Source organism: Saccostrea cucullata, unplaced genomic scaffold (genome assembly GCF_032062105.1).
Source record: "Saccostrea cucullata isolate Sc308-1 unplaced genomic scaffold, CSIRO_AGI_Scuc_v1 ctg734, whole genome shotgun sequence".
NCBI classification, from domain to species: domain Eukaryota; kingdom Metazoa; phylum Mollusca; class Bivalvia; order Ostreida; family Ostreidae; genus Saccostrea; species Saccostrea cuccullata.
Window position 1 is genome coordinate 198,221 of NW_026928122.1, and position 25,424 is coordinate 223,644.

At 34.1% G+C, this 25,424-nt stretch overlaps 2 protein-coding genes across 4 annotated transcripts; both read left to right on the plus strand.

Moving 5' to 3' along the window:
- Window positions 1-27: 27 nt before the first annotated feature.
- On the plus strand, window positions 28-14,378 carry LOC134276510 (methionine synthase-like). Of its 3 annotated transcripts, none has more exons than XM_062758762.1 (31): window positions 28-191; window positions 420-616; window positions 957-1,046; window positions 1,129-1,198; window positions 1,388-1,480; window positions 1,874-2,135; window positions 2,398-2,498; window positions 2,615-2,676; window positions 3,003-3,070; window positions 3,334-3,413; window positions 3,605-3,717; window positions 4,003-4,143; window positions 4,461-4,646; window positions 4,748-4,927; window positions 5,390-5,506; window positions 5,952-6,092; window positions 6,551-6,640; window positions 7,125-7,376; window positions 7,711-7,814; window positions 7,929-7,995; window positions 9,461-9,582; window positions 9,831-9,912; window positions 10,249-10,347; window positions 10,921-10,993; window positions 11,445-11,603; window positions 11,840-12,021; window positions 12,240-12,376; window positions 12,936-13,002; window positions 13,112-13,213; window positions 13,482-13,682; window positions 13,852-14,378. In XM_062758762.1, the coding sequence occupies exons 1-31, from the start codon at window positions 149-151 to the stop codon at window positions 13,936-13,938; spliced, it is 3,768 nt and encodes a 1,255-aa protein (XP_062614746.1). In that variant the 5' UTR covers window positions 28-148; the 3' UTR covers window positions 13,939-14,378. The 3 variants fall into 3 exon arrangements, with proteins under 3 accessions (XP_062614746.1, XP_062614745.1, XP_062614744.1); XM_062758761.1 differs by lacking the exon at window positions 7,929-7,995 and adding an exon at window positions 9,155-9,222 and having other exon boundaries at window positions 9,462-9,582; XM_062758760.1 differs by lacking the exons at window positions 7,711-7,814; window positions 7,929-7,995 and adding exons at window positions 8,941-9,044; window positions 9,155-9,222 and having other exon boundaries at window positions 9,462-9,582.
- Window positions 14,379-19,619: 5,241 nt separating this feature from the next.
- Window positions 19,620-24,604, plus strand: LOC134276501 (zonadhesin-like). Its single transcript, XM_062758751.1, has 13 exons — window positions 19,620-19,730; window positions 19,888-20,213; window positions 20,321-20,637; window positions 20,791-21,002; window positions 21,251-21,398; window positions 21,615-21,677; window positions 21,932-22,152; window positions 22,311-22,427; window positions 22,700-22,885; window positions 23,043-23,368; window positions 23,479-23,792; window positions 23,946-24,157; window positions 24,405-24,604. Exons 1-13 carry the CDS (start codon window positions 19,620-19,622, stop codon window positions 24,564-24,566), a joined length of 2,715 nt encoding a protein of 904 aa, XP_062614735.1. The 3' UTR covers window positions 24,567-24,604.
- Window positions 24,605-25,424: the final 820 nt, after the last annotated feature.

The following is a 25,424-nucleotide window of genomic DNA, read 5'->3' on the forward strand; positions in this document are numbered from 1 at the left end:
CGACACCGGAAGCAGTGCGCGCTGTTATAAAACGAAATCGCACACGAAGGGAATCATTTGGTCGCGAGACCGTGAACAGTGCAGATACAAAGAGCACGTCGTGCAGCTTGCAAAACGATTTGATTGATAAATTAAAGAAAATATCACAATGCCTCCAACGGTTTCTGATTCCAAATCTGTAGGGAATACAGGTTTGTATATTTTAAAAATACAAATATAATATTTTCCCGTACTTTGTTTAACAACAAAAAAGTTGTCGCCCTTTTTTTCAGACGACGCAAATCTTAATGTAAAGTGCTTGAGGGTGTCATACTTTCTGTTTTTAGATTAATGTGTGTTTCATATGTGTTCATATTCAAACAAGAGTTTCAGAGTTGCTAGTAAAAGAATTATTTGCTGACTGATTATTTATTTTCAAGTGATGGAAAAAATAGAGAAGACTCTAAAGGAGCGGATCATGATATTTGATGGTGGTATGGGAACGATGATTCAGATGCATCGCCTCGAGGAAGAAGACTTCAGAGGAGAAGAGTTCAAAGATCATCCTAAAAGTCTTAAGGGGAATAATGATATACTTGTTCTAACTCAGCCCAAAATTATATTGGATATTCATAAGGTTTATATTTATTTGTAACCATTTCTTGTATAATAGTAAGAAGCATTACATGAAGTTAATGTTTTAAAATCCTATAGGTAACCAATAGGAGGAAAACTGCAGTTGTTCAACATAACAAACACTCTAAGCTGCATCTGCCATGTAGAAAATAAAAAAAAAGAATTATTACATTTAAATAAAGTTCCTGTTCAAATGTTGTTGGATCAGTGTTATATCACTCTAGACTTGACTATTTATTCTTTAAATATCTTTATATTAATTCTTTAATATAAATTAAAAGATTTACCCCCCCCCCCCCACCACCACCACCATTTTTACTATTTACTCTTTTCCTCTTTAGGATTATTTAGAAGCTGGTGCAGATTTTGTGGAAACAAATACATTTAGTGGGACCAGGATTGCTCAGGCTGACTATGGAACAGAACACTTGGTATTATTTAATTATTAAGAAATGAAAAATTGTGTTTTTAACAACCTTTATTTTGCAAACTCCATATTTTGCTTTTTTCCAGACATACAGATTAAACTTTGAAGCTGCAAAAATTGCAAAGCAGGCAGCAGAAGAGGTTTCAAATAAAACAGGTCGGGATACACACCATAACCACCCCTCCTCATAACAAAAAATAAATGCAACGAAAAAAATCACATTATAATTATATGCTATATATATATATGAGACTTAAACCATGAATAAATATTTTATGTATATGTGTTTACCCACATAATTATTTCAGTAAATCATTTAAAATGTTGAAATTTTTGTTTGCACAGGCATTCCAAAATATGTAGCTGGTGCAATGGGTCCAACAAACAGAACACTGTCAATATCTCCCTCTGTGGAGAAACCAGAGTATAGGAACATCAGTAAGTGACCATCTCATTAATCGCCATAGCTACATTAACTTATAATAATTTTCTTCTCAGGCTTTATCATTTAAATTAAAATTTGTCAGTGATACATTAACTTATAATAATTTTCTTCTTAGGCTTTTATCATTTTAAATTTATCAGTGACAAATACTTTCACCTCAGAGCTCTCAATTTATCCATGTTATCCAATCATCTTGGAGTAAGATGAGAAATGTCATCTTCACTAGCCTTATTATAGGGATTAAAATCTGCTTCTCTTCTCTCTGTGTTCAAGAGGAGTGGAGCGGATCATAAACCCTTGGCTAGCGAAAATGGAGAAAGGTGAAACTTATCTTATTTGTGCAAGACTTATTTATTTTATTCCTATTCAAACCATTTCTTCGTCAGCTTTTGATGAACTGGTTGAAGCATACACAGAACAAGCCAAGGGACTGATAGAAGGAGGGGCTGATGTGTTACTGGTGGAGACAATTTTCGACACAGCAAATTCCAAGGCAGCACTGTTTGCCATTGAAGAACTGTTTCAGAAAGAGAACTTTGAGTGTCCCGTGTTTGTGTCTGGAACAATTGTAGACAAGAGTGGTAGAACTCTATCAGGCCAGACCACAGAGGCTTTCATTATCAGTGTGTCTCATGCAAATCCTATGTGGTATGTAGATTCAGTCCTCTACTGAAGAAAATATGCTGTGGACTCATGACCTTATTGACAATAATAAATTACATTAAATATATCATCTACTTGTTTGGAACCATGACTTATTTTGCTGAAAAATGATATATAAGTGGAAAGTCCTTTAAATATGATCTTTGATTTAGTTGATTTGACAAATATGTTTGAGCTTAATTGCTTGAATGTAGTCTGTCAATTTCTACAGTTGATATTTCCTATGACACTGTTCTTCTGTTTTCAGTATTGGATTAAATTGTGCGTTAGGTGCCAATGAGATGAGGCCTTTCATTGAGGCAGTCAGTAAAAATACAACAGCATACACAATATGCTATCCAAATGCAGGTTTGATTTCACATCATTATTTTTCAGTACTCTTTGCTAATCTGCTGTAATTTTCCAGAGATGTGGAAAAAGAAATTCCAAGAAACAAAACTTATATGATATTTTACATTTTACAGGATTACCAAATACATTTGGAGATTATGATGAAACCCCAGAGAGCATGAGTGAACAACTTTCAGTAAGGCTAATAACAGTGTACAATGGTTGCAGAGTGCAAAATTTTTTGCAGAGTCTTTGCATGCAAAGTCAAAAAAATTCATGGAAAGAAATATTGTACAAATATTAATACAGCTGATCTTCGGTAATTCTTATATTAATATGATCTAGATTATGATTTACATATGAAAGTCGGATGAAGCCCAATCCACTTTTAGTTTTTTTTATCTCCAATATCTTTAATCCTCTTGAATTCAATTATTTTTCTTGACCAATCCAATCAGAAATAATGAGGTTTGATTGTAGTTATATAGTTTTGTTATTTGAGTCTTGCTGTGTATTTTTCAGAGTTTTGCCCAGGCTGGCCTGCTGAACATTGTAGGTGGGTGTTGTGGGACCACACCCGAACACATTAGGTAAGTGAATTAGAATGTCAGTGGTTTCTCACTCTTTGCAGAGTTCTTAATTGTTTAATAGTTTGAATTTTTCTATATGCATTACAAGTGATTTAACTTGGATGTGATTTATGTACAGTAATTAAAGGCATATTATTTCTCCTATTGAGTACTCCAACATTTTAAAATACATGTTGTTTTGTACACATTGATCATCCATTAGTATGTTGCAGTTCTTTCCCTTTGATAGAATACATGTACATAGTATTTAATTTTTCTTTCAGAGCAATAGCAGAAGGGGTTTCTCAGTTCAAACCAAGAATTCCACCACAGGAGCTTAGAAAAGACTTCATGATGCTCTCAGGTAACATTAAATTTTGTAGGCTATTCAATTTCATACAAAACACAAAGAAAATACTTTCAGTCAGAATACGAAATACTTTTAAGCCTGTAGGCCTACATACAATTTTTTTTTAAATAATGAAGGAGGTACATGTATTTCATTGTAATATTTTGCATATGAAGTATTCAGAATAATTTTCTCTTGTTCCTCAGGTCTTGAGCCGACATATATAGGGCCATACACTAACTTTGTGAATATTGGGGAGAGATGTAATGTGGCAGGATCTCGAAAGTTTGCCAAACTTATTAAAAATGGAGAGTACGAGGTAAGAAAAAAATCCCAGGCTTCTGATAAAGATGTCTTCATGTTATCAAGGATTATTCATGCATAGACATTATAAATTGAACATGATTGTATTTCGATTAGCTTTTTAAAAACTTTTGCATTGTACAAACAGTACATTTGTATAAAGATGTACCATTGACATTTTGATTCCCTTATGTGTATTAACTTTATTTTTTGTAACACTTGTTTAAAAATATAAGATATATCCTAAATGTATATTTGTAATCTTGAGATACCTTAACCTAGAGCTGTTACTACTTTACAGGAAGCCTTAAGTATTGCAAAAACTCAGGTAGAAAATGGAGCCCAAGTCCTGGATATCAACATGGATGAAGGGATGTTAGATGGAGTGGCATGCATGTCCAAATTTACCAATCTCATTGCTTCAGAACCAGAAATCTCAAAGGTTTGTGACCCATCAAAAAAGTGTAAAATCATTTAATGGTCAATATCAGAACCTAAAATCTTTAAGGTGTGCAATTCATCAAATTTTCCAATCTCTCTGCTTCACATCCAAAAAGCTCAACAAAAGTATAAAATTCATTTAATGCTCAATATCAAAACCAGAAATCTTAAAGGTTTGCTGAAAACCTATTATTATGTAATGATCAGTATCCTGATAATTTTGATTTACATGTATCTGCAGGAAGGACAACATATTTTCTATATGAAGAATTGTTGAATATTTTATTGCATAATTTCGTGTGTGTTATTTCTTAACAGGTGCCCCTCTGTATAGATTCCTCAAACTTTGCTGTGATAGAAGCAGGACTGAAATGCACTCAGGGAAAATGCATTGTAAACAGTATTAGCTTGAAAGAAGGAGAGGAGGACTTTATAGAAAAGGCCAGGAAGATCAAACTTTATGGTGGTGCTGTTGTAATTATGGCATTTGATGAGCAAGGACAAGTGAGTACCATGAAAAGTATAATATCAAAAAATAAAATCCTGCATTTACTTGTGATTTTAGAAAAAAAAATCAAACAAAATATTTTTCTTCCACTGTAAAGGCAGCAGACAGGAAAAGGAAGTACGAAATTTGTGCGAGGTCCTACAGAATACTTGTGGACAAAGTGAAGTTTAACCCTAATGACATAATATTTGACCCAAATATCCTCACCATAGCAACAGGAATCGAAGAACACAACACATATGGAGTAGATTTCATCATGGCAACCAAAGACATCAAGGTTGTACTAAAATATGAGTATAAGGCCATACTTAAAAATTTGTTTGTTTGGAATTGCCGCCTGAAGGGTTTCAGACACAGGAGGGAGGGAGGGAAATTAATTTTTTTTTTTAATTGAAAACTAATTTTACATAGATCTGACACTATATTTCAATGTTTTGTATGGTGCATGTGATACAGGTAATGGGCCAAAAAAAATGATTAAATAAAAAAAAATCTTCCTACTTTTGGTCAATAAAATTTTTTCAGGAGGGGGCATTTCAATGAGGCGGGAGGCAATTCCAAACAAACAATAATTTTATATTGGCCCAAGTTGCTCACAAGTTATTTGAAATGAGCAGCTTTGCCAGGTGTTATGCTTAATTAAGTAAATCTGATAATTAATTTTCCTTTTCATTATTTTATAGCTGATTAACAAAATAACCTTGACCTTTTAAATAATTTAAGAGAATTCCTATTTTAGGAGAATTTACCAGGGGCCAGAGTTAGTGGAGGTGTGTCTAATTTCTCATTTTCCTTTCGTGGAATGGATGCTGTTCGAGAGGCCATGCATAGTGTGTTCCTTTATCATGCAATCAAGGTATTCAGAAGGTTCTTGGTAGCTAGCTGTAGTCAAGAAATTTTGGAATTTTAATGTTAGACTTCAAAAATAATTAAAAACAAATTGGAAGATTTTTATTAATTATTACTTGAGCCATATATATCAGTAAAGATCTTCAGCTCACAAGCTGTTTACGAACCATTTTGAAAGTTATATAACAGGGGAAAAACTCCTGTTGAACACAATTCTTTTAATTGTATATATGCTAAACACAGCCACAATTAATTACATTTATTCTAGTAGTAGAATGTTTCCGAGTCAAAATGGGCTATATACTGATAGAATATTTTTCATAATTAGACCAAATGATTTTCCTCTGAGAATATCAGAAAATCACTAATTAACAAAAAGTAATCGGTGATATTAGGTGAAGCCTCAGTTTTCATTTATTATCTGGCTCCTAATGGTACATGTGTATATTTAGAATGGAATGGACATGGGTATTGTGAATGCTGGATGTCTGCCCGTTTATGATGATATTGAGCCCAAGCTTCTGGAACTATCTGAAAATTTGCTGTGGAACAAAGATCCAGATGGGACAGAAAAACTGCTAGCATATGCTCAGGTGAAATTTTGTAATAATTCTTGGCTGAAAAGCATGTGTTAAGGGTAAAATCAATTTGTATCTTTTAGGTGAATTAGTGTAGTCAACATAATTTCAAAGTTTATAATACAGTATAAGTAGAATTTTTAGCGAGGATTTAATTTTGGCATTATTAGCGAGGGTGTCGAGATCGCTGAAATTGAATATCGCTAAAAATTAATTGCGTTTTATTTGTAATAGATTCTTTAATGTGCATTTTAAAATCACTAAAATAACATCTCGCTAAAAATAAAATACCAGTTTTGAAGGACAAATTGCTAAATTTGCGTCTCGCTAAATTTTCCACTTGTATGGTAATAATGAATTTTAGTCAACTTTTCTCTTTTGCAGTTTTGTGAACATTGTCAACTTTAATGTCTTCTTAAAAATTATTTTGAAAAATTATGAAATAAAATTATGATCTTAAATTGTACCTGCAGAGTATGGGAAAAGATGCCAAGAAGGCAGCAGTGAGTGATGAATGGAGGAACAAAAATGTAGAGGAAAGACTGGAGTTTTCTCTTGTTAAGGTGATAAGATATTGTGTATATGTTTAATAAGAACAATGATGAGTAGATATTAATTTTTGAGTTTGGCAATGAAACAAAGAATATTAATGCAACTGAATTTCTAATTCCCTGATTCAGTAAATTACACAGAAATAAAAATTTTGTTACATGTTGAGCACCACCGTATTTAAAATCCAGTATGTTCCTGTAGATCACTAAATTTTCGCGACACCTTATTTTCACAAGATAGTCTTTGACTCTTGATTAGCGAGACAATATTTTCACGAATTGTGGTTATTGTTCTATATAATCTTATGGAATACTATTACATGCGAGAATTAAATTTTCACGAGCACACTGTCTCGCGTAATTACCCGAAAAAGTTCTCGCGAATAAAAAGTGATTTAAGTATTTAAAGCCAGTGTTGATGCTTGTTTGTTTTAGCTTCAATTAAAATTATGATAGGGGTATATTTGTACTCATTAGTGAGTATTACTGTCAATAGGGAATAGACAAGTATGTGATAGATGACACAGAGGAGGCCCGTCAGAACCAGGAATTGTACCCACGACCTTTGAACGTCATTGAAGGACCGCTGATGAAGGGAATGAGTGTGGTGGGGGATCTATTTGGGGCAGGGAAAATGTTTTTACCCCAGGTGATCAAATCTGCCCGTGTCATGAAGAAAGCTGTGGGTCATTTGATTCCTTTCATGGAAAAGGAAAAAGAGGAGCGAATGAAAAAGACTGGAGCTGTGGTGAGTTTTTATGTCCCAGGAAAGTTGCAGTTAAACCTTGTTATTTCAAACATAGATATCTGAAATATAGATTTGTTGGAGTGAGTTAGAAGTAAACACCCTGTTTATGTATTGTAATCTCAATGAAACACATTATTGTTCCTGGATAATCTCTGACTACCTATAATTCACCCATAATAACACGTATATAAACACCTATTTCTATATTTTAAAATGTGTTGTTCATCATCAACTTAGGGTTCCAAACTTTGTATTCACAAGTTTTAAATGATGTGTTTTTTCCCTGTGAACTGCAACAGTAATGTATATTCTGGCATTTCATTGTTTTGAATAGGAAAGTGGATATTCTGGAGTTATTGTCCTGGCAACAGTAAAAGGAGATGTCCACGACATTGGCAAGAATATTGTGGGAGTTGTTTTGGCTTGTAACAATTTCAAGAAATATAAGAAAATTCTTTTGGTTTTGCATATAGCCATTATTACTTTAACTTATGTTAATTTGTCATTGGTGTGCATCAAAATTCATGTTTATATATAATTTTTCTCATCAAGAGTCATAGATCTGGGTGTAATGACACCATGTGAAAAGATTCTTCAGACAGCCATGGAGGAAAATGCTGACCAAATTTACATAGAAATATATAGGAAAATTCAAAAATCTTCTTTCAAGAATGACCAAGCCATAATTACATATTTATATGGAACCATCCTGATAGTGTAGATTGATTTTATGATAGGGCGGGGCCAAAATGGCTTCAAAGTTTTACATAGAAATATATAGGAAAATTCTTTAAAAATCTTCTTCTCAAGAATGACCAAGCCATAATTCATCATATTAATATGAAAGCATCCTCAGGTAGTGATATTGAGTTTGTTAAATCCAGGGCGGGGCCAAAAAAAAGTTTTACATAGAAATATATAGGAAAATTCTTTAAAAATCTTCTTCTCAAGAATGACCAAGCCATAATTCATCATATTTATATGGAAGCATCCTCAGGTAGTGTAGATTCAAGTTTGTTAAAGTCACCCCCGGGGGTAAAAAATGATCAAAGTTTTACATAGAAATATATAGGAAAATTCTTTAAAAATCTTCTTCTCAAGAATGACCAAGCCATAATTCATCATATTTATTGTGTCATTACTCAAGTTTGAAACAAGGATGACAACAAATTTACATAGAAATATATAGGAAAATTCTTTAAAAAGCAGGGATAGAAAAGAGGTGTTCATGGGCCTATCTTGGATTTTACCTTTTTAATAAACCAATTTTACAAATATATACAGTGCTATGGGTGTGTGCTGTTTTCTTAAACCCAGTGAATTACAGATAATGAGGTTTGACTGTGTATAATACTTGTTAATTATTTTGATAAAACCTGTTGGTTGTCTTTCTGACAAGTTATCATTAGAATTTGGTCACTCTCAAAACTTGTGTGTATGAACATAATTGTTCATTGACAATCTCAGATTGAGCACCTTTTATGCAGTAGCATGATTAGAGACTTTCCTTAGTTAAATAAGATGTGTTTTTCTACATGAATCCTGGCATATATGTTTTGAATAGGAAAGTGGATATTCTGGAGTCATCGTCTTGGCAACAGTAAAAGGAGATGTCCACGACATTGGCAAGAATATTGTGGGGGTTGTTTTGGCTTGTAACAATTTCAAGTAAGTCTTTTGGATTTGCATATAAATTAATTCCTAAGCATGATGCTAATTTAAAAAAAAGTGTCTTTGGTGTGTAGTAATTCATGTTGATATTTTATTTTTTCATCAAGAGTCATAGATCTGGGAGTAATGACACCATGTGAGAAGATTCTTCAGACAGCCATGGAGGAAAATGCAGGTGGGGATTATAAAAAGAATATTCAATAATAACGTTAAATTAATTAAATCAGTTGATTTCATGTTGATTATATTATTTTTATAAATATTTGATACATCTGTATTTATTTATTATACCCTGTGTTCACTTTTACATTTATCCTTAAAACAATAATTGTTTCTTGTACATGGAAATAATTTAAAAGTGGTTGTCAAGGTTTTTGAATTTTTTTTACATAACATTACCTTGACTTGTTTCAGACATCATTGGTTTGTCTGGACTCATCACCCCCTCCCTAGATGAAATGATTTACGTTGCCAAGGAGATGGAGAGGATTGGAATGAAGGTCCCCCTTCTGATTGGTGGAGCCACTACCTCAAAGTACGTATTGCCAATCACTTGAATAAATATTGTTTAATACCCTGTAAAGAATAACCAATGATAAAATAATCTTGCGAAGATTATTCACACAAATTTAGAGAAAAAAATTGGCATTAAAAAACTGAAGGTATGAAATTTTAAAAAGGCAATTTTATTGAAAATGTGCCTGTATGTTCTGTGGTCATATTATTTATAATCTGATCAATAATTGAAAATCTGTAGAAAAATTTTTTCTTTGTTTACTTTAGGACCCACACAGCAGTTAAGATAGCCCCAAGATACAAGTCACCCACCATTCATGTATTGGATGCCTCCAAAAGTGTGGTGGTGGTCATGTATTGGATGTTTTTTATCCCCTCCAAAAGTGTGGAATGTAATTTTCCTGTGGGGGTGTGAGTGAGTGTGAGCATAACAGAAGCTGCCCAAACAATTATATTTTTTTGGATTGAAGAAATAAAAATTTTATTTATATTGTGTATACTATTCATATAGTGTATTAAAGTGGACAAAAGATGGGAAAATCCATCTCTCATTTGTAATTAGATTCACTTTATGGATATTAGATCAAGAATTAGCAGATAAATTTCATATGCAAAATGTAAAATTAATCTTGTAAATGTTGAAAAAATAACCTTTAAGTGTTAAATGATGTCACTTTTTTATCAGTGTTCACAACTACTTGATGAGGAAAACAAAGATGACTATATAGATGAAGTGTCCGAGGATTATGAGGAAATCAGGACAGATCATTACAGTGGCCTTAAAGTAAAGTAAGAAAATACAAAATTGTATCAAAGAAATTATACAAGAAGAAAATCACAAATTACAAGACTATTTCAAAATTAAATGGAATGTAAATGTAAAAGCTTAATTTGGATTCTCTTATATTCAAATTGGATCATTGTTAAAATTGATTGATTGATTGTATATTGTTGGTCCCTCTCTAATTTTTTCATTACTTGCCTATAATATGTAACTCGGCACTGAGGGCCATTGAGCAGGTGGTCTTCTTTGAGCATTTCTCGGTTTAATGTTTATATGGATTCTCCCACAGTGGGATTCGAACCTGCAATGTAAGGATCAACTCCTTCCTTCGTGAATCTAGAGCAGACGCTCTTACCACTGCGCCACGCAGCCGACTTGTTAAAATTGATCTGGATAACAAAAAACAAGTCCATAGTTAAATTTTGTAGGTCATTCTGTTAAAAGAAATGGATTGTAATAGATATATAGATATAATATAGCATCGGAAGAAGAGGTTTAGAATTCTATGAAAGAACACTCCTAAGACATTTAATTATTTACAGCAATTATTGAATGCCATGTTTCTCATTTCAGGACAGAAAATATTTGTCAATTGAAAAGGCCAGAGAGAAGAAGCTCTCTATAGACTGGACCATATCTCCACCAGGTTTGTTTGTTTGTTAAGTTTGTTTGTTTATTTTGATTCTTTTTGCTTGTTGTTCAGTAACATTGTTTCAATAATGTTGGGAACAGCTAACTCAATTTTAACAAAAATTATTCAATAAATGCAATCCTGGCTCTGGGACCCTGAAATATAGACAAGTGCACTTTTGATGTCAGTCTCACTTTTCACTATTAATTCCTCATTAGACTTTGTTTGAAATAAGTTTAAGTTTATGGCCTCAGAGCCCTGTTTTAAAAAAAAAAACGATGTTCATACATGAAGTTTATTTTATTGTTTTCACAATATTTCTTGAAAACAATTGTCTAACAATTCTACAAATTAAAATGTGACCCAGGAAATTTGACTCTTGCTTACATGTACATTTAACTCTTAAGAAATGGATAATTAGTTTAGGTTGTATATAAAATTAGACTTTGATATTCTCCCTATTCAGCTCCACAACCCACTGTAATAGGCGTAAAAACATACGAGAATTACGACCTATCTCGCCTGATTCCATACATTGACTGGAAACCTTTCTTTGATGTATGGCAGCTCAGAGGGAAATACCCCAACAGAGGGTATCCCAAGATATTCAAGGACAAAACTGTGGGTAAGAGTTTATTGCACAGTTCAGTTCATTAAAAAAATGTAAGCTAATATTTTAAATGTATGCAATAGTTTGTACATGGATAAACTAATTATCAGTTGTAATATATTTAATAAGTTGATAAATCATTAGATAAAATATTCTGCCTTCTATAGGTCAGTATTTCATTCTTTCTGAAAAGATTATCATGCATAGTAAGCTTCATGATTGAAATGTGACATTTGATTTTGAAATGTCAGGTCCAGAGGCCAAGAGAGTTTACAATGATGCCCAGAACTTGCTGAAAACGATAACCACCACCAACAAGCTGCAGGCCCACGGTGTGGTGGCGTTCTACCCCGCCAATAGTGTGGGGGATGACATCGAGGTGTATAACAAGGACGGGGAGGTGATAGAGGTCCTTCATGGACTCAGGCAACAGGTATAAGAACAAATACATCTATTGGGAACTTTTTTTTCTCCAAAGGAAAGACATTTTTACTTTCGCATTTCTATGATTTTTATATTAATATGATCAGAGTTAACTTTTGGGACTTAAGTTAAACAGACATTGTTTCTATTTTGTTAATGTCATTTCCATGTGGAATCAAATTGTACAATTACCTTTTTAATAAAAAAAAATTTTGTTTGAATTTTCAGGCAGAGAAAGAAGCAATGGACAAATCTCCATATTTATGTTTATCAGACTTCATAGCTCCTAAGAGTTCTGGCAAGAAAGATCACATTGGCTTGTTTGCAGTGACTGCTGGTCATGGGGTGGATAAAATGTGCAAAATGTAATTATTAGAATAATTTTTATGCCCCTTAGAAGAAGGGAGGGCATATTGCTTTGCTGCTGTCTGTTGGTCCATTTAGTTTCCGTTCATTTTCTTCACAACCCTTGCACATACTGAAATGAAATTTGGTATACAGGCATATCAGATAAATATCTAGGCCAAGTTTTGTTTTGTCATTTCCATTTTTGGAGTTATTCCCCTTGAACATTGAAAAATTCCAGTTATTTTTTGTTAATTTTTTTTTGTTTGAAATTTTTACAGATTTATCAGGTAAATAAGCAATGGACAAATCTCCATTTTTATGTTTATCAGACTTAGAAAAATTCCAATTATTTGCAGTTTCCGTTCATTTTCTTAGCAACCATTGCACATACTGAAATGAAATTTGTATATAGATTTATCAGTAACTGCTGGTTCTGTTTTGGGGTGGCACCATTTTTAAAATGTCAGAAAAATGTAATTTAGGGGGTATAATTTTAAAAATGATATTTTTATTGTAAGAGTAGTTTAATAATTTTTTTATATGTTAGTTAACTTATGAGTTGTTGTCTTATTCCAGATATGAAGAGAAGTTTGATGACTATGGAATTATCATGGTCAAAGCTTTAGCTGACAGACTTGCAGAGGTAAGGTGCCATTGCATTGAGTCACAAATCATGAAAGATGTATATTTGATAGAGCAGAAATTGATGGCATATCAATTGTCTCAGCTACGTATTAATTCTTTTCATTCAGGCATTTGCTGAGGAGTTGCATGAGAGAGTGCGAAAAGAGATTTGGGGTTATGCATGTGAAGAGGTGTTAGAAGCCAACGATCTGCACAAAATTAAATATCAGGTATATTTTTTTTTGGCTTCAATTATCTATTGATATTGAAAATTCTGTTGAATTACATTATATGGTTACTAGAATTCTCTACTGTATTCTAGAAACATATTTGGAAAACAAAAGTTTTCCAATAAAATAAATAATGAATATGTTTATAGCATTCATACTCTAAAGCTGTTTTCAAAATGTTTTCCCATGACCTCATGTACATATACGTGCATATTTTATTTGAAATGATTAGCTTTAGTGTCGAGTGAAAATTATTTCTTAATGACAGGGTATAAGACCAGCACCTGGTTACCCTAGCCAGCCTGATCACACAGAAAAGGAAGTGATGTGGCGCCTCCTAAAGGCTGACAAAGTGGGGATAACTCTGACAGAATCCTTAGCAATGTTCCCTGCGGCTTCTGTGTCTGGATTATACTTTGCTCATCCAAAGTCAGAGTATTTTGCTACAGGAAAGTTGCAGAGGGACCAGGTGAGTTAATAAGTGGCCTCCTTATAAACCCTAGTACAAAAAAGTAAATTAAAAAAGTCATTGGTTGTAAAGCTAATCTTTTGGTTGCTGATATATACCTGTATTAAGTAACAGGAAATTATTACACAATATATTACAAAACTAAATATATCGTTTTTTTTCTTTCCAGATTGTTGAATATTCATCAAGAAAGTCAGTGGATGTAGCAGTGACTGAAAAGTGGCTAAGCTCAGTGTTGGCTTATGATCCAGAATAAAGAGGGTCCAAATTATTGATGCAGAATAAAGTTTTCTATGTGTATATATTTTACATATTGAAAATGTGGATCATAAACTTTGGTGATATCAATGTTTTCACACATGGTTCTCTACTCATGTGGCATAGTATTTCAGTCATAATCATTATTTAAATTTTTACAAATTTGAATTATCTATAAGTGCTGTCTTTAAAGACAGCAATAGTATGTATTAAACATATTTAAAACACATACATATATAAGTGTATTTTTGAGGGAAGAATGAAGCAGAGACAAGAATGCTTCAGGACTATCTATAATCTAAGATGGCATGTATATGTATTGTGAAATGAATTTTTGAATGAAAATTGTCACATCCTACTATGTAGGTATAACAAATAAATAATTATATTTTTAAGTGCAAAGAATGTGAATTAAGCAATTAAATTATTTAAAAACCAGCATGTTTCATGCTTCTTTATTTTTTTGAAATGGCAAGTGGATATGTATGTAATTAATCTAAAGCCATAAAAAAAATTTCTTGGATCTCATCTCTTCCAAGGGTGCCCCATTGACCCTTTTTATAACTAAATCAATAAATTAAAAATAGCAAATCACCTCCATCATCATTATTTGAGGTTTTGTACAATGTAAAAAGCTGCCTCATCATGTTTTAGGGGCAGTAAACAAATGCCTCTCTCTCTCGTTATATTTCTTGAAAAAAGGCCTGAGAACCAAGGAGTTAAAAACATTGCATGGCCTAGGGCTTGTATAGGGGATTCATTTAGGAAACCGAAGAAGTGTGAGTAGTTCAGGCCCAGGGAACATGAAACATCTTAATCCTAAGTGAAATTCTTTATACTGAACTAAAAATGTTGTAGAAGTTGAGCAAATCAAAAGTTAAATATTTTTCTAAATTGCTTCACAAAACTGCTATCTGCAAAATAAGGGATTAATTCAATTATTTTAAAATATTTTACAGGCAATAGATATTTTGACTTAAGCCTTAGGTTTGTTTCATGAACATTGGTCATAATGGTTGATAGTAGAATTCTTAGGTGCCAAATTATAACTAGTACTTTCACATGTAATGCTAGAACCAGAAGATTGAAGGCAAAAATAGTGATTTTATACCATTTTTTGAAGAAGAAGGTTGAACAAAAGACAAAACCTATGAAGATAAGATAATATTGAAGTACCTTCCTGCAATAAATATGGAGAATGAGTGTATATTTTTTTAAATTCTTCAGATCCTTACAAGTTTTGTCATTAAAGTAAATTATGGTTGTTTCAGATGACATACTGTTTTTATAAACACTTTTGTAGGTGTTGTTTTCCCCTCATTTTTACATTGAAAGTAGGATAATATTTCAAATAAATCACATTGAATTTCTTCACTGACCTCCAACCCCACTTCCAGTATGACACTGGCATTCTTGCATAATTAATATAAACTCATTATTTATACTGTAAAACAATGTAATTTTCTCAATATCCAAATAAAATATTTTGCAATATTGAGTAAAATTGGAATTTTTCTCGTTATTTCCATGTTTTATTTTAAAAAAAAAAAAGTTTATAAAAGGATATTCCTTTTTGCACTACTATAATCATATGTACTGTCATAATTTAGAGTATTCACAAAGAAGGATCACTTCTAAAGGACCTGTTATGGCCCTGTGAATTTCTGGAAAAAAAAACAAAACTGATCAGTTATAGTTGAAAATTATGCACTTTTAAATATCTCTTGGGCTTTGAGTGACTGCATATCTTCAAATTTAGAGAATACTGCAATTTTTATAAAGTAAGGTTTTCAATTCCTGGACTCGGAGGAATTTTTTTTTTATAGGGGAAGAAAGCACCTAGTGCTTTCTGGCCACTACAATGACAAATTATGAATAATGATTCCAGTAAAGATCCCAGTGAAATGTGGCTGAAGTGTTGCTGACATGTGTTAAGCGATAAACAGTAGATAAATGAAGTAAAGATCACAGAAATTGTTGAAAATATTTCTATTTCCAACAAGCCAAAGTCCCTATATCACAGTTGACATGGTACAATAATCGTCACTCCATTTTTTTAATAGAAAAAGTCAAGAAGTTCCCACTAAATGATTAATATCATTGGTATGTTGTTACTTTAATAAGTTTCATCTTAAACCAGGCCTCTTTCTTTACTCCTCACTAAGATAATAACGGTTGTGAAGAAGACTTCAAGAAGGAAACTTCAAGAGTAATGTGCAACAATATATTCAAGAAGTGGTGTAAATCAGATGTGGATACTTAAAAATTCCAAGGAACTTTTGGACAATTTAAAACACAAGATTTTACCAAAAAATCAACAGCTTAAAAACTTACGACTTTTCAACTTTATACACAACCATTCCCCACGATAAATTAAAGTCCAGGTTTTTTGATTTGAAAGCTGCTTTTTCAATAAAAAATGGAACTCGTAAATCTACTTACCTTGTCATTGGTCATTTGCAAAGTTATTTTGTTTAAAAATCATCCTGATTGTACACAAAAGTAATTTGAAGTTGACATCAAAAAGATGCTTGAGTTTCTGATTGACATTGTCTATGTGGTTTTGGAGACCAGGTCTTCCAATAATCTACTGGAATTCCCATGGGTACCAACTGCGCCCTGTTACAATGTAGAACTTACGAAATGATGACTTTAAACGAGACTGCTGATATTTTTGTTTCATCAACTTGTTTGTCAATGATTTACTTCGTTTTGAAAATTGTTCATACGTAAAGCATGTTCTTGCGTATCGAATCAACTGAGATATATTAACTCCGTATGCAAGTTTTGAAGCTATATTGCTTGCTGCATAAGTAGGGGAAGTCGGCGATTGAAGAGTTTTAGAGCTTGGTTGTTAAATTACAATTAAAGTCTTTTTTCAAGTAAAATATCCAATTATGAAACAGATGTGTCATACTCTGTGGTATCTTTTATCTTAAGCTCACCGGGATATATCGACAATGGAAATTACCATTGTTTATTTACAATACGCCGTCGGTATATCTAAATGTCGATTTGAAGGCGACAGCAATTGTTTTCTTTTCGCACAAAAGATTTTGGACAAATTCTGCTTCATATGAATACAGAATATATATGCTAATACATGTATATCTGAAATATATCGATGAGACAATTGTGGTAAAGTTTGAAAAAATCTACAGGAAATTTAAAAAGAATTATAACTATCCAAATAAAAAAGTTTCAATCAACGAAAAAGGTATTCTTTTATATCCTTATGAAGGAAGTAAGCAAAATTTAAAATTATTTTTGAAAAAAGTCATTTTTGGTTTTAAAAAAAGAGAAGAACGAAATAAAACACCATTTGAAACATTTACATAGAAACCAAAAAAAATATTTCAATCCTTTCTACAAGTTTAGAGCTACAAAGTAAAATTGCAAACGCAAGTTGTATAACATTGCGACTTTTTATATAACAGCTTGTTGAATTTCATGTTGATATTCATCAGAAAAAGGATGTTGTACATTTATTCGCCTTATTGTACTCACACAGTGAGTGTTACCCTATCTGTAACAACTAAGCCTCCAGCTGTGTTGCCATTGTGCCATGGAGTGCGTTAAGAAGTTATTTGACTATTGTACCACAATGGAAGATGAAATTTGCCAGTACGTATGTTGATTAACCCTTTGTCCAAAACAGAACGTGGAGAAAACTCGGGAGACGCCATCACCTGCGTGAATGTACGAAAAAAGGGGGGAAATGATCAATACGAATTCCTCTATATAAGAAAAACAAGAATATAATTGTATCCCACCAGTTATGGAAGGCAGGCGTTTCTTGCCCTATGTATTGGGTATTGTGGTCGTAGGTTTACTAGAATTCACCAGCAGTGCCCGTGAGTACTATTTATATAGGTACAAGGTGATCCTTAAGAATATTGGGAAAAGATCGAACCATTAAAGGCATTTTTGCGTCCCTACCTAAATTCGCCCATTTAGATTAATGTCAAATTAATCATGAATCATTCAACAAATATAGCTATTTTAAGCGTTTAAACCTTCAATTTCAAAACAACATTTTTGGCATTAAAAAAGTCTGAATCTGTCAGAACAAAAAACAAACTGAACCACAAGGGGAAAGAGATATACTGAAAATGTAATTTACTTCCACGTAAAACTTCACAGACAAGTATTTTCTGTTTTTTTTTTCTATTCATATAATGTTTATTCCCCCTTTTTACATTGTTTACGAGATTCTCTGTGAAATTTAAGATAAAATAAAAGTTTCCTCCTATTAAGGATGAAATACCACTATGGAGATTAGCGTTTTTATCTAAAGAATAAGCTGGTCAATCATTTGCTTATTCATTTCTTATAGCTAAACCTTTATTTTGAAATTTGGAAAGTGCGACAGTATGAAGATACATTATGTCTTTCTCAGGCAAATTACAAAAACGTATAAATGCTCTAGTGAAAATATTTATCACTTTTTATATAGTTACAGATGTTTTGGGAAAAACCCCTAAAAGATTTCAGAAGATTTCATCTGTCTTTATTTTTAAAAATTAGACAATACTGCCTTTTACAGATGAGTGCAAAATTGAAGAAAAAACGCTCTCTTGTATGAGCAGGAGACTGCAGTCCAGTAGTGGTCAAGAAAAAGAGATTAGAAAGTTTTGCAGACTGGATATCCCAAAAGAAATAAAAAATATAAAAATCAAACTTGTGAAGCAGGATAGCGTTTCTAAACCATGCATATATCAAAAGTCGTTCCGTCTAGTCAAGAAGAAGGGTATAAGACATTTGGAAGTTCGCAATGGATGTCGAGGAAAATTCAAGATCCGATATCGCAGGAAAAGTATGATATCTACATGTTCTTTCACCCGTCCTCATTTATGAAGGCTAATTTTCTCAAATAGTTCAATATTAATTTCTTGACATTATTGGATTGAGCTCCATTTACTCAAAAGAATTTTGTAAAATTCCTTGCAACATAGATTGCTCCAGAAAATGCGGCCCAAATGCTATTTGGAAGAAAAGACGAAGAAGCAGAAGCGGCAAATGTCAATGCAAGAGAGGATATCGTGGAAATCCGAAGAAGGGAGGATGTATTGGTAAGGTGATTTTTCCAATTCATGAAAATTATCACACTCTCAAAACACTTTATGAAAAACACGAATAAAAGATATTACAAATATAAAATAAGCTAAAGGCTGATAAATTCAAAAAGGATACAAATGCACTTTTTTTCTGCCTGCAATTTAAAAAAAATTACTATATCTATCAGAAACATATCGAAAACCTCTTCTGTGCAAAAAATTCTAAGTTTGTAGAAATAAGTTGACAATATTTTGGACAACTTGACAAAATAAAAAGATGGATAACTATGGCAAAAATTCCCTTCTTTCTCCCCAAACCTTTTCAGCTTCTTGCACAGCCTCAGCTTTTGGAGACCTTCACTATTCAGTATTCAAATTAATAATTAATACATTTGTGGAGAATTAAAATTACATTGTGTTGACAACTTGTAAATATATAGGATACCAATGACTATTTTTCAAACCCATCTTTCTGTCTTACTCTCTTTCAGCTTCTTGCGTATGCCGAGCTTCTGGAGACCCACACTATTCAACATATGATGGACAGAAAATCCACTTCATGGGCACTTGCAAGTACACGCTGACAAGAACATTGGAAAAACAACCCTGCGCCTTTAACATCATGGTGTACAACGAGAGACGAAACAACAAGAAAACAGTGTCCTATACCAAACAAGTGGATGTGGAAATCGGCACAAACAGGGTTTCACTATTCAAAGGCAAGATATCCCAGGTAGGAACCTTCATGCACATCATTCCTCTTGTGTGCGGTGTCGCCATGGTTAAATACTACTATGTCTTGAAAAGAGTTTCATGCATGGGTACTTTTTGGTTTGAGAGATTTTCAGCTGAGGTCGAATGGAAGTTGATGGTATCTGTTGCATTTGTAGGTGAATGGAAGAAATGTAAACATCAGAGAAATGCCCTTTGAAAAAGATGGCATTTTGTTGACGACTGTAGGGCGCCGTTTCGTCAAACTTCAATCCCCGTCTTGCGGATTGACCGTGCTTTGGGATGGCAAGCATTCTGTGGAAGTGTCTGCCGACAAGGGTAAGTACGGCGGCAAAATGACTGGAATCTGTGGGGACTGCAATGGAAAGAGAGACGACTTCCGCTTGGCCAATGGAACAAATGTATCACAAATGCCAGCAAAGGAAAAGTACAGGGAAATCGGAGATAGTTATCGCGTGACGGATGCAAAGAGTCCTATATCTGCGTGAGTACGACTTTCTTTATACTTTGTCCGACAGTCAAGTTTTGTTCCTTGTAGCGTTTGCACGTGCTATGATATATCGATGAAAACTGTAAGAATGGTTGATAATTTAGATGTGGTCCTACACCGGCATTTTCAAGTTGCAATCCGGAACAGACAAAGAGACTCAGTTCCAATGCAGTATGTGGATTGATGGAGAGTACATCCGACGAAAATCCATTCAAAGCATGCGTCAATTGGATGAAACAGACTAAAGATGCGGACGGAAACAGTCCATTTTCTTCTTGTCTTATTGATGCTTGCAACAACGACGGAGCTACATTGAAGACAGTGACCTGCCCCGCCTTAGAGGAATTCGAAGAAGTATGTGTAGAGAGTGGTTATGCCCCACCAGAGGTTAATAACTGGCGAAACATCACTTCCTGTCGTGAGCATTTGTATTTCATACATATACTTCTCATTGCATTTATCTCTATTCTATCAATTGCTTTGTAATAAGGGACTGACAGAACAATTAAGCATTATTTTTTGGGTTCATTTTAATAGCTCCAAAAATGATATCATGTACATACTTTTAAAGCATTGACAGAGGTTGAAAAATGCAGAGAAAATGAGGAGTACGTAGAAGATGGAAGTGGATGTCCCAACACTTGCCTGTCCCCAAAATCAGAAGAAAGCTGTTCTGATCCTGATGTTGCAGGGTGCCAGTGTAAGAAAGGTTTTGTGAGAGATGGAGATATCTGCATACCTGTCAGTCAATGTGGATGCATTATACTGAAGAAACGCGTCCCTGTACGACATTTCACTATCCTTTTCTTAAGAGATAAAACATTTAAAAAACATTTAATTGGAGACCATAAAAAAAGTCTATGTTCATTTTAACAAAAAATCTCTTCCCTCTTGGATATCGAAAGTATTTTTAAGAAATGATTCGAAAACGGTAAATTGAAAAGGTCAAAGATACATCAAAGATTTTTAATATTTAGAATAATCTGATTCTATCTGCAAATTTATAACATTAGACGCTCTCGATTTTGTAGGTAAACTCAAGCATACTTTCAATAGACTGCAAACAGAGAATTTCCTGCACTCTGAGGAGTGGTGTGCCCGAACTGAAAGAGGAACCAGCAAAGTGTAGTGCTGACGAAATATGTATGAATCTAAAAGGAAGAGGGGAATGTAGAAAAGGTAATCCATTTTGAACGATTTTTTTTTCAGTTAAGTCTAAGTTATTAATAATTTCATTATAGATGATTAAGAAAACGAGTGATATATATAAGACCTTTTAATTAAAGACACAAAAGGTTCCAAAATCCCCAAAATTCAAGGATAATTAGAATGCCAAACAATAAGCAGAAAACCTGGTGAATTACAATCGTATTATTGTAAATCTGAATTTTTCAGCCCCAGCCATCGCCGCTGAAGCACCCATTTCACCTCCTAAATCTAGCTCACCTGAAACTGCACGTAAGCCATTTTATTTTGTCAAAAAATTGATAGAGATCACTTTTACATGAAATGTTATGAACCCGCTTACGTTTAAATTAACTTGTTACCAGTAACCTTCTAAAATATATGAATGCATTCGATCAAATGACTGTTTGTAGGGATATCGGTGTGATTGGATTGGGTAGGGTAGGGATGAGGTTTGGGGGCGGGAAGAGAGGCTACTTTAATACTTTAAAAACATCGAGTGAATAATAATACATATTTCGATGCAGGTAAATGTAAAGAAGAGAAAAAGAATGTGAGGTGTGCTAGCCGTAGATTACAACTCAGTAGTGGTCGACAGAAGGAGATCAAAAAGCTTTGTAGACTGGGGAGCACCAGACAAATAGAAGACGTCAGAGTCCAACTAGTCAAGCAAGATAAAGTGTCTAAACCTTGCATCAACAAGAAGTCGTTTCGCTTACTCAAGAGGAAAGGGAGATGGCATTTGGAGGTTCGCAATGGATGCCGAGGGAAATTCAAGATCCGATATCGCAAGAAAAGTAAGATTTATTTCTCATTCTCAGAGAAAGGGGTTTTCCTACATTAGTTCTCATCAAAAATGTACGCTGTTAAGCTGTTGATGAGATGCTTGATCTTTTTACGACGTAGATTGTTCCAGAAAATGCGGTCCCAATGCTGTTTGGAAGAAGACACGAAGAAGAAGAAGAGGCAAATGTCAATGCAAGAGAGGTTATCGTGGAAATCCGAAGAAGGGAGGATGTACCGGTAGGTGATTTGCGGATCTTAAAACTTACAGCATGATGGAAACAGTGTATGAAAAAGATATGATCAAAACAAGAACGCAGATGAAACTGACAAAGGAAATATTTCACGTGGAGATAAAAATTGACTTGGTGTTGACAACTTGTCAAGATTAAATAATGTATCTAGAATACCGATGACTATGTTCCAAACCCATCTCTCTGTCTTACTCTCCTTCAGCTTCTTGCGTATGCCGAGCTTCTGGAGACCCACACTATTCAACATATGATGGACAGAAAATCCACTTCATGGGCACTTGCAAGTACACGCTGACAAGAACATTGGAAAAACAACCCTGCGCCTTTAACATCATGGTGTACAACGAGAGACGAAACAACAAGAAAACAGTGTCCTATACCAAACAAGTGGATGTGGAAATCGGCACAAACAGGGTTTCACTATTCAAAGGCAAGATATCCCAGGTAGGAACCTTCATGCACATCATTCCTCTTGTGTGCGGTGTCGCCATGGTTAAATACTACTATGTCTTGAAAAGAGTTTCATGCATGGGTACTTTTTGGTTTGAGAGATTTTCAGCTGAGGTCGAATGGAAGTTGATGGTATCTGTTGCATTTGTAGGTGAATGAAAGAAATGTAAACATCAGAGAAATGCCCTTTGAAAAAGATGGCATTTTGTTGACGACTGTAGGGCGCCGTTTCGTCAAACTTCAATCCCCGTCTTGCGGATTGACCGTGCTTTGGGATGGCAAGCATTCTGTGGAAGTGTCTGCCGACAAGGGTAAGTACGGCGGCAAAATGACTGGAATCTGTGGGGACTGCAATGGAAAGAGAGACGACTTCCGCTTGGCCAATGGAACAAATGTATCACAAATGCCAGCAAAGGAAAAGTACAGGGAAATCGGAGATAGTTATCGCGTGACGGATGCAAAGAGTCCTATATCTGCGTGAGTACGACTTTCTTTATACTTTGTCCGACAGTCAAGTTTTGTTCCTTGTAGCGTTTGCACGTGCTATGATATATCGATGAAAACTGTAAGAATGGTTGATAATTTAGATGTGGTCCTACACCGGCATTTTCAAGTTGCAATCCGGAACAGACAAAGAGACTCAGTTCCAATGCAGTATGTGGATTGATGGAGAGTACATCCGACGAAAATCCATTCAAAGCATGCGTCAATTGGATGAAACAGACTAAAGATGCGGACGGAAACAGTCCATTTTCTTCTTGTCTTATTGATGCTTGCAACAACGACGGAGCTACATTGAAGACAGTGACCTGCCCCGCCTTAGAGGAATTCGAAGAAGTATGTGTAGAGAGTGGTTATGCCCCACCAGAGGTTAATAACTGGCGAAACATCACTTCCTGTCGTGAGCATTTGTATTTCATACATATACTTCTCATTGCATTTATCTCTATTCTATCAATTGCTTTGTAATAAGGGACTGACAGAACAATTAAGCATTATTTTTTGGGTTCATTTTAATAGCTCCAAAAATGATATCATGTACATACTTTTAAAGCATTGACAGAGGTTGAAAAATGCAGAGAAAATGAGGAGTACGTAGAAGATGGAAGTGGATGTCCCAACACTTGCCTGTCCCCAAAATCAGAAGAAAGCTGTTCTGATCCTGATGTTGCAGGGTGCCAGTGTAAGAAAGGTTTTGTGAGAGATGGAGATATCTGCATACCTGTCAGTCAATGTGGATGCATTATACTGAAGAAACGCGTCCCTGTACGACATTTCACTATCCTTTTCTTAAGAGATAAAACATTTAAAAAACATTTAATTGGAGACCATAAAAAAGTCTATGTTCATTTTAACAAAAAATCTCTTCCCTCTTGGATATCGAAAGTATTTTTGAGAAATGATTCGAAAACGGTAAATTGAAAAGGTCAAAGATACATCAAAGATTTTTAATATTTAGAATAATCTGATTCTATCTGCAAATTTATAACATTAGACGCTCTCGATTTTGTAGGTAAACTCAAGCATACTTTCAATAGACTGCAAACAGAGAATTTCCTGCACTCTGAGGAGTGGTGTGCCCGAACTGAAAGAGGAACCAGCAAAGTGTAGTGCTGACGAAATATGTATGAATCTAAAAGGAAGAGGGGAATGTAGAAAAGGTAATCCATTTTGAACGATTTTTTTTTCAGTTAAGTCTAAGTTATTAATAATTTCATTATAGATGATTAAGAAAACGAGTGATATATATAAGACCTTTTAACTAAAGACACAAAAGGTTCCAAAATCCCCAAAATTCAAAGATAATTAGAATGCCAAACAATAAGCAGAAAACCTGGTGAATTACAATCGTATTATTGTAAATCTGAATTTTTCAGCCCCAGCCATCGCCGCTGAAGCACCCATTTCACCTCCTAAATCTAGCTCACCTGAAACTGCACGTAAGCCATTTTATTTTGTCAAAAAATTGATAGAGATCACTTTTACATGAAATGTTATGAACCCGCTTACGTTTAAATTAACTTGTTACCAGTAACCTTCTAAAATATATGAATGCATTCGATCAAATGACTGTTTGTAGGGATATCGGTGTGATTGGATTGGGTAGGGTAGGGATGAGGTTTGGGGGGCGGGAAGAGAGGCTACTTTAATACTTTAAAAACATCGAGTGAATAATAATACATATTTCGATGCAGGTAAATGTAAAGAAGAGAAAAAGAATGTGAGGTGTGCTAGCCGTAGATTACAACTCAGTAGTGGTCGACAGAAGGAGATCAAAAAGCTTTGTAGACTGGGGAGCACCAGACAAATAGAAGACGTCAGAGTCCAACTAGTCAAGCAAGATAAAGTGTCTAAACCTTGCATCAACAAGAAGTCGTTTCGCTTACTCAAGAGGAAAGGGAGATGGCATTTGGAGGTTCGCAATGGATGCCGAGGGAAATTCAAGATCCGATATCGCAAGAAAAGTAAGATTTATTTCTCATTCTCAGAGAAAGGGGTTTTCCTACATTAGTTCTCATCAAAAATGTACGCT

Excerpts from the sequence above, each read along its gene's own strand:
- LOC134276510 (XM_062758762.1), top strand. The coding sequence starts at position 149 with ATGCCTCCAACGGTTTCTGATTCCAAATCTGTAGGGAATACAG. Across the intron at positions 1,481-1,873 it reads ACCAGAGTATAGGAACATCA|CTTTTGATGAACTGGTTGAA; the intron begins GTAAGTGACCAT and ends TTTCTTCGTCAG. Across the intron at positions 6,093-6,550 it reads AACTGCTAGCATATGCTCAG|AGTATGGGAAAAGATGCCAA; the intron begins GTGAAATTTTGT and ends TTGTACCTGCAG.
- LOC134276501 (XM_062758751.1), top strand. The coding sequence starts at position 19,620 with ATGGTGTACAACGAGAGACGAAACAACAAGAAAACAGTGTCCTATACC. Across the intron at positions 22,153-22,310 it reads AAGGGAGATGGCATTTGGAG|ATTGTTCCAGAAAATGCGGT; the intron begins GTTCGCAATGGA and ends TTTACGACGTAG. Across the intron at positions 22,428-22,699 it reads GAAGAAGGGAGGATGTACCG|AAAATCCACTTCATGGGCAC; the intron begins GTAGGTGATTTG and ends TATGATGGACAG.